Below are 8,176 nucleotides of genomic sequence, written 5' to 3' on the forward strand. Positions count from 1 at the left end.
TATTTTTTGGTGTGTGTTTAAAAGAAAGAAAAGCAGCAAACCACAAATGAATAGGTTCAGACTTCTTCCCTATTCCTGTTAGCGTTCTCCCTCCTGGCATGAGCTACATAATGGACTAAAATCGATTCTTTTTTTTTCCTCCTCCTTAAAATACTGGCAGCACATCACAGAGTTTGAGCACGAGCAGAGGAAGGGGTGAGAGAAAGGAAAGAGAGAGATGGAGAGGGCAAACTGCATCTGCCACAATTCCAGCACAGAGGAATCCTTCAGAGGGCTGAGCAATCATTATGACAGGAATACACGTACTTGCTTCTCTTGTACAAAGCTTTCAGGATGCAGCATCCTCTGTGTTTGAGCAGTCCTCACTGTGCCTCACACAGACCTTGAAGTTTCTAGAAAGTGGCAAAATGAGGGTCAGGAGAAAGCAAGGCCATGAGAATGCTGCCAGCCCCTGGATGAGCCCGAGCGAAGCAAAGGTACGCTGGGAGTGTGGTTAGGAGAGCTCCAGAGCCTCAGTGCACATCTGGAAGATGTGGGTTCAGCTTCTTCCTTTGCTACTCATCATCTGCATTACCTCAGAGCCAGACAACACTTCAGACAAGCTGATCTCCCACCCGGGCCCCTGAAGAAGGGCCAAGTAAGACTTTCAGAGGCCCTCAGCACCCTTCTGCAGCTCCCTTCTCCAGTTTACAACCTGTGCCTCAGTTGCTGCCACTGCACAGCTGGCTGCCTGGACACATGGCCAGTCAGTCTGGCAATACCCTGGGGATATCTCACATGTTACACATTCTGAGCCCAGGAAAACTTGCTGTTACTGCTTCCCATTCTCCCCACCCACCACCTCCCATGTCCTTCTCTTTGTAACCCCTCCCTGTGGGATCCCCTTCTCTTTGCATTCCCCCAAGCTATGAGGAACTTGCACCTCTACCCTGAAGTGCTTGCTAAGCCTTCCTTATAAAACAGCAAGGCTGATGGCCAAAGGAGATGCCATCACTGCTCTTAAAAACCAAAAAAAGAGAAAAATTCTGCCAAATCACAGAGTGATTTCTTCTGTGATGTCACAACACCCCCTAAGCTCATGCTTTGCCCCTGGGAAACCCTTATCAAGTCGGGCTAGAGATCCATGAACACTCTTGCAGACAGAAACCCAGCACTGGATAGCATCTGGGCCATGGAGACTATTTTCTTTTTTCCATCTTACATCTTGTTCCAAACCACCACAGTAATGGTGCTTAATAAATAAGTAACACACAACAGTGGCGTGTCAACATTTCCCTTCAAATTAGCCTCAGAAGGAGGAGGTGCACAGCAGCCCACCAAGCCTGCATATGCTGCATCCCTTTATCAATCTTTTTCTTCCCACTGGCAAGAAGGGAGGGAGCAGAATTCCAAGTGAACATAATTGTGTGTGACTGGTTTCACATGTATGAATCCAAGTGACAAGTGCCCTGCTTTTCACTGCGGCGGGGAAAGCCAGGAGAGGTTCTCAGCAGACGTGTACTTGGATGGAACAGGTGGGTTGGTTTGTCAGGCGCCGGGGTATGGTTAGACATTGAGGAGTGAAAGTGTAAAAAGTAACCTCAGAGGGCGTGTGTCAATCGTCTCTCAAAGGGCTGCACATCAACCCTGCTCAGTTAACACAGGAAAGATGCTCACTTGGTTGGTTGGTTGCCTCGGAGCTGCCAGCCTGAGAAGGAAGCTGAATAACCTTCCAGGGGAAAGGAGGAACCGTTTGTGTAGCAATGTTCCTGCTCCCCATATACCTTCACAGTGTGCTATGTACACATATTTTGTGTGTGATACATAGGAAATACATAATGTTATAGCTTGGTTTATGAAATTGCTTTTTATGGCTCCCAGACCTTCAACAAATGTACAAATAAATATGAAAGAGAGAGGGAATAAGATGCACATGCACAGAGCAAATACCAAAACGAGATAGCAGCAGCCTGCTAACTGGCTGGCAAGAGCCAAGAGCACAGGCATCCAGGCCTGTGCCAACAGACTACAGAGAACACTGTAGGCCAGGTGTCAGTGATCATAACCCCGCCGATGCCAAGAGAGCTGCTCCGGTTTACAGCAAGCCCGGCTTTGGCTTCTCTTTCTGCAGAGCAAGAAATGAATCCCAAAGCAGGGACTTGAAAGGACAGCTGTACAAAGCGTGCCTCAAGTCCCCTACCCACGGGGCCAGGCCCAGGACAGGGCAGCTCCCTCACCCGCGTTGCTTTCGTACAGCTAGAAACACGCCCAGGCCCACAGCCACACAAACACTGTCCTGCCCACGTGTGTGGATGCTGTGGAAATAAGGACCTGCATCAGAACCAAAGCATCATGTTCTGAGGCCAGTTCTGCCATGGAAAACAAGTGGTTTGTGGATGAGCTGAGCTGGGTTCTTCTAACACCAGAATTGTCCCTGCGAAGGGAACAGGCGCTCACAGGACCTCAGGTCACACTCAGAAACCATTCATATCACCCCACTACCAGCAACAGAGCACGTTCAGGCATCTTTCCCGGGTCAAAATGGAACCAGGCCACTCATTATTCACTGAAAGTCACAGTTTTGGGACATCACAGCTCCTCACAGGTGTGTGTGGGACTGGCCAGGCACGTGGAAGCTGATGGTCACCTCAAACGGTACTGAAACAAGTGCAATCAATGAAGCTGCAAGCACTGAACTCGGCAGGGCTGCAGCTCCATAACCAGACTCTTCTCCCCTCTAAGAGCTCCTTGTTTGGGAGAAGCCTGAGCAGGGTGAGGAGACATTAGAGGGACAGGATGGGCCTGAGCCATGTCTCACACCTGTACCAAGCCATAGTTTCCCCACAGGTATGTACATCAGGACAATTAGCAGGTAACGAGATGTCCCCTTTTCTTTCCCTTCTCACAAACACGAACCCTTCCTGCTGCTAAAGACACCACAAGCATTTTCTTCCCTTATCTTTTTTAAGTACTGTACAGTGTGTATCTCTCCCTTTACAAGTGGAACCTTGTAGCTATGGAGACGAAGGATGTTAAATCCAAGCTGAAGATAGTATTTCAGTGGGGGCTTATGGTTGAGACATGTGCCTTCAGTGATGCGCTGCTCTCTGTCTCCTGCAGTCTCCTGCACTAAGGACCACCAGGCAGACACAGAGTGGACTTCCCACAGCCTAGGACAGCACTATCAGGAGGTCTCACTGATTTACACCATAACAAAGAATCCCACCGACAGCAGGATAAACCCCTTGAGTTCTGCAAGGTTGAGCACCAGCTTAACCCAACCTGGACAGAGTGGTGAATAAAACTGTTCTGTTCTGTGATAGCACCTGGAAACCAGGCAGACTGGGGTCTCCTTGTGTCTTAAAACCAACATCAACTTGAAGAAATCATGCCACCTTGGCCTTCAGCTACTAGACCTTGTAGGCCTCTTCAACTTCTTATTTACCTGCCATAACCCAAACTGGATGTCAGCCTCCCAAACATCACCAACAATCCCCTTGTCTGCTGTGCACTATGATCATGATCGTTACAGATTCTGGTTTCATTACATGGACGTTCAGTTATGGTGTGCAGATTCAGCTGTCTTCCATATCACCTTGGTGTAAATTAAACTGCATTTGATTCAAGCTAATGAAACTTCAGCGGTGTTAAACTTGAGCATGAAAAGGAGACAGCCTTTCAGGTCAAATTAACGTTCCTTGTGACAGCCAGTGAAAAGTCAAAATAACTCTGTTAGCATCACTTACTTTCTGTGTGCACTAAACAGGAATAAACACCAAACCCCCAGACCTTTGTTTGCATGATGCTGGTGGGAATGAATGACAAGGGTATGACAGGCAGCTTTTTGGGTTTGAAAACCCCACTCCACAGAAAGCAACCCCAAACCATAGAAATAGGAAACTTCTCAGAGATGCCCCATTGTCAGAAAGTTAAAACATCCACTTCTAAAAAAATCAGGACCCTGGAACCGCAGCCTGCTCAACACTGCTCCTCTTTGAGGCTGCCTTCACACCACCTGCCTGGTCCAAATGTACCACAGTCAAACCCAATTTGCATAAATGTATATGAATACATTCCAACAGGTACTGTAAGCACAACCCAGGTAGGATGTCAACAGCCAAGGATGCAAAATCAGTCCCGGTCCCCTAATACCACAGCACGTGCAGGATTAAGTAACAAGTATGGAAATGTAATTGCACAAATCCTCCTTCCCAGGTATAAAACAAGCACTGGCATCCCAAGGAAACCCTTCCATACACACTAATACAGTTGTTGACAACACAGCAGTGAAAAAATACAGTGTTTTTTGCCAAAGCTGAACACCAGACACAAGCAGAGATGAGAGCTTTTCCTATTTGTATTCCCCATGTTGCTGAGTCAAAACCGTGGCGTGGCCTTAAGCACATGAAACTATTAATAACTCCAGCAGAGTCGTGTCTCGAGCTAAGCCCTCACCGACCACTAAAATGAAATTAAACACCCCAAGAACCCCCTCTCCCAACCCAGACACTTGCATACGTGCTAGTGAGGCAGCAGGTATGTTCCTGCTTCACCAGGACAACAGTGAGCGCCCAACTCTTAAGGTTGTGCTGCAGTCCTGGTGTCCCCTGGTTCAGTCATGAACGAGACAGAAAATGCAGAAAACCTTTGGCATTCTTTCAAATAAGCCATCAACCCCTCAAGATTAGAGGTGGGGGTTGGAGTAGAGACATTTCCAGCTGTATTTTTAGAACAGAAAAGATTTGTACACTCCCCTGTTTCTACCAATACATCAAAAATGTGACTGTCTTGTAACCACTGCTAATAAAATGGGTGAAAATACAGAATAACACTCCAGATGCCTCTATCACAGCTGTTTGCTTCAACTTCATCTACTTTTTTGAATACATCTGGATTATTCAAAATAATCACCATCCATCCCTCCCCCCCCCAACTGTGATTTAATGACATACCCCCTCATACTGAGCAACCCCCCAAGAAAAAACAATCTCATCAATCTCTCTAGCGTTTAGAGACCCCTCAAGAGCTTCAAACATTTACCTCTCCTTCCCAGCTGCTGAAATGGTTTTAGGAGGATCATGGTTCATACCTCGCATTCCCTGGAGCCAGAGATGGTATACGTGCAGGGTCCAGATCCATTAACCGATACATCCATGGTCTCAGAGTTTGTTGGCTTGTAGTCCACGTAATACTCCTGTAAAGGGGAGTTCATTTGCCTTTCAGACTCTCGGGCCTTTTTCCTGCGCCTCTTCATGAGGGAGTGCTGCTGGAGCTGTTTCATGCTGGCTGGGTAGCGCTTCCACGACACGTAGATAACCAACAAGATCATGGCCACGGACAGGAAGAGGGCCACGCTGCCAGCGATGATTTTGTGAAAGGAAACGTGCTCGTACTCTGGTTCCACCCCGGGCGTGGGGAGCTCTGCAGAGGGGCTCGGCAGAACAGACGTTGGCTGGTTGCTTTCCAGTTTGGAAACGGTGGGTTTAGGGATGAAGACAGGTCTCGGGGGGGTTTTGGGTGCCTGGTAGGACCTTTCAGTAACCACCACCTGGATTTCTGCACAGATGTTGTATGTTTCCACAGCATCGCTCACCTTTTCACCCTGGATGTGTTTAGGGCCTGCACATATCATAGTGCTTTCTTTATTTCCCTTGAAATTCTTTAGCCAAGTAAACAGAGGGCAAATGCTTCGAGTACATTCCCACATATTTCCAGACAGAGTGATGGAGATGAGTGAGATCCATGTATTGATGGTCTCCTGAGAGATGTTGGTGAGCTTGTTGGAATCCAGGTTGAGCTTTTGCAGGTTGGGGAGGCACTGGAAGGTCCCAGGCTCTATCCCTGTAATGTCATTTCCTGATAAATCCAAATTGTGCAAGGAGCTCCAAGTCCACGTTAACCCTTGGCTGATCGACCGGATCCTATTCCACTGCAAATAAATGGAGCGCAGGTTGAAGAGGCGTGGGAAGTGAGCAAAATTGATCTTAGAAAACTGGTTGTGCTCCAAGTGGAGCTCTGTCAGCTTCAAAAGGCCAGCGAAGGCATTACGGGATAAGCTCCGCAGGCGGTTGTAGCCCAGATCCAGGAAGTCGAGGTTTCTGCAGTCCTGGAACACGCGGATGGGAACGGTTTTCAGGGAGTTGGAGCGCAAGTGCAGGATCAAGAGTTTGCGGAGGCCCTTGAACTGCTCTGCCTGCAACACCTGCAGCTTGTTGTAAGACAGGTCCAGGTTGCGGAGGTTGGGGACCGGGTGGAAGGTTTTGTTGTGCAGATGGGTGATTTTGTTGGAGCTCAGAATTAATTCCTTCAGCCTGCGGATGCCCTGAAACGCATCCTCATCCACGGAGCTGATGTAATTATGGTCAAGATAAAGCCAGATGAGCTGGTTCAGGCCCGCGAACTGATTCGATTTCAGCTTCTGGATGCTGTTGTAGCGTAAGGATAAGCCTTGCGACCCGCCAGAGATGTTCTGAGGGATGTCTCTGAACGCGTGAGACTCGCAGTACACAATCTTGCCATCGCATCTGCAGTTCTTGGGGCAAGCTCGCTGAGCCCCCGCAAGCACAACGAACAGCACCATAGGAAGTAGCACTAACACCACGCTCATGCCTCTCAGCTGCTTAATTAAATGGAAACCTACAATATTAAAAAGAAAACAAACGCGCATTGTAAAGCCATTACAATAAATCGCCAGCAGATTACCCACGTCAATGGGGTTTCTAATAAAGCATTAGCGAGGCAGAGGATTTGGAAGACAACCTGTTTGCCTCCTGTCTCGCACTTTTTGTTATGTAAATGCCTGCCCCTTTGAGTTTCTGGCTTGCCATCTCTCCTACCAGCACCAGCACCACTCTTGTTATTCAATTACTTATGTGTGATTTATGATCCCTTAGAAGGGCCAAGAGCCTCTTCTCTACTCACTCTTTTCCTGTACATCATCTCTCAGTGTAGCCGGTATACCCTTATCACTAGATGCTGAGGTTTTAACAATAAACATATTTGTCAAGTCATTCTGCTGAATGCTCCTCAGTGCTGGAAAGGAAATGAGCCAAAGCTGCTGGTATTTACGTCCTGCTAAACGTGTCCCTTAACAGAAGCAACTGCAAGTCCAATTCCCCCACAAATTATGGCAAAATCTGGGAAATCTACTTAGAAAGTTGGATCCACCTTTAAAATCCGCATTTATTGTAAAATTAAACAGTAAGTAAAAAGCTTTATTTTTGCAGCGAGTGATTTGATTTTAAGCATATGTTGACTCATTATTTGTACATATCTAAAACCCCATGAATAGATGCAGAGCAGCAAGTTCAGCCATAGGGAGAGCAGAGCATCCACAGAACGCTTCTGTGGGATCCCAACACCAAGACAACGGCAGGAGATGCATTTCTTTAATATTCATTAAGCCTGTGACTCAGTTTAAAGTTGCCTACATGTAGCTGTGACTACTTAAGCATCCTGCATGTAGGTTCTATCCTCTGTGACAATACAGGGGCAAATGCTGACATATAAACACGCCTCAGGAAGTTGAGCAGGGTTTATTTCCATTTAACCTGCCCTCTCTCTGCCAGAGCTCTGCTGATTTGAAGGGGTTTTGCATCTGAGACGTCAGTTTTATCCCCCAGTGGCAATGCTTTTCCATGGGGACACATTTCCCACATTCTCTGAGTAGTTCTGAAAGGGGGTGGAGGGGTTGGTAGCAAACCCAACGTACATCCGCACGCTCCCCTTCGCCTGGCATCATTTTGGGACTGGTGCCCCTGTCCAGAGTTGCAATCTGGCTAGGAATTACAATGCGTTCTTCCAACAGGAAATATTTTAAGGGCTGCTATCTCCTTGATAAAGAATTACTTTATTATTTGCCACAGATGCAAAACCAACCCTGTGCTGCAGCTCTTTAATCCAATTACGATCCAAGGAGCAATCTGCAAAATAATTCCCAATCTGAAACGCCCCTCACTATGTGCCTCTGCCTTTCCCTTTAATGGTGAGATTTTTAATTTAAATCCTCAGCTTTTGCTACTGTCTATGTGCCAGCAGCAGCCAGCTAGAAATATGTTCTGCCTGTTAGAGACTCGGGGACTGGGAGCGGGGGGGAAGGAGGGGAATAAACCTGTCACACTTGAAAAAATAAGACTGGCAAATGACTGCTGGAAAGCCAGCAGCAATATTAGGGGTATCTTTTCAAGCCCAAACAAGC

At 47.3% G+C, this 8,176-nt stretch overlaps 1 protein-coding gene across 1 annotated transcript in view; it reads right to left on the reverse strand.

Annotated features, from left to right (window-relative positions):
* LRRTM4 (leucine rich repeat transmembrane neuronal 4) overlaps positions 1 to 6,806 on the reverse strand; it is a gene marked incomplete at its 5' end in the record, with an annotated part of 156,050 nt that extends 149,244 nt beyond the window's left edge. The window contains 2 exons of the mRNA XM_084273895.1: positions 5,069 to 6,615; positions 6,761 to 6,806. Of these exons, the coding sequence (XP_084130021.1) occupies positions 5,069 to 6,615; positions 6,761 to 6,806 (1,593 nt within the window). The remainder of the gene's footprint in view (positions 1 to 5,068; positions 6,616 to 6,760) is intronic.
* Between the last annotated feature and the right edge of the window lie 1,370 nt (positions 6,807 to 8,176).

Source organism: Gallinula chloropus (assembly GCF_964237585.1).
Source record: "Gallinula chloropus genome assembly, chromosome: 21".
NCBI classification, from domain to species: Eukaryota; Metazoa; Chordata; class Aves; order Gruiformes; family Rallidae; genus Gallinula; species Gallinula chloropus.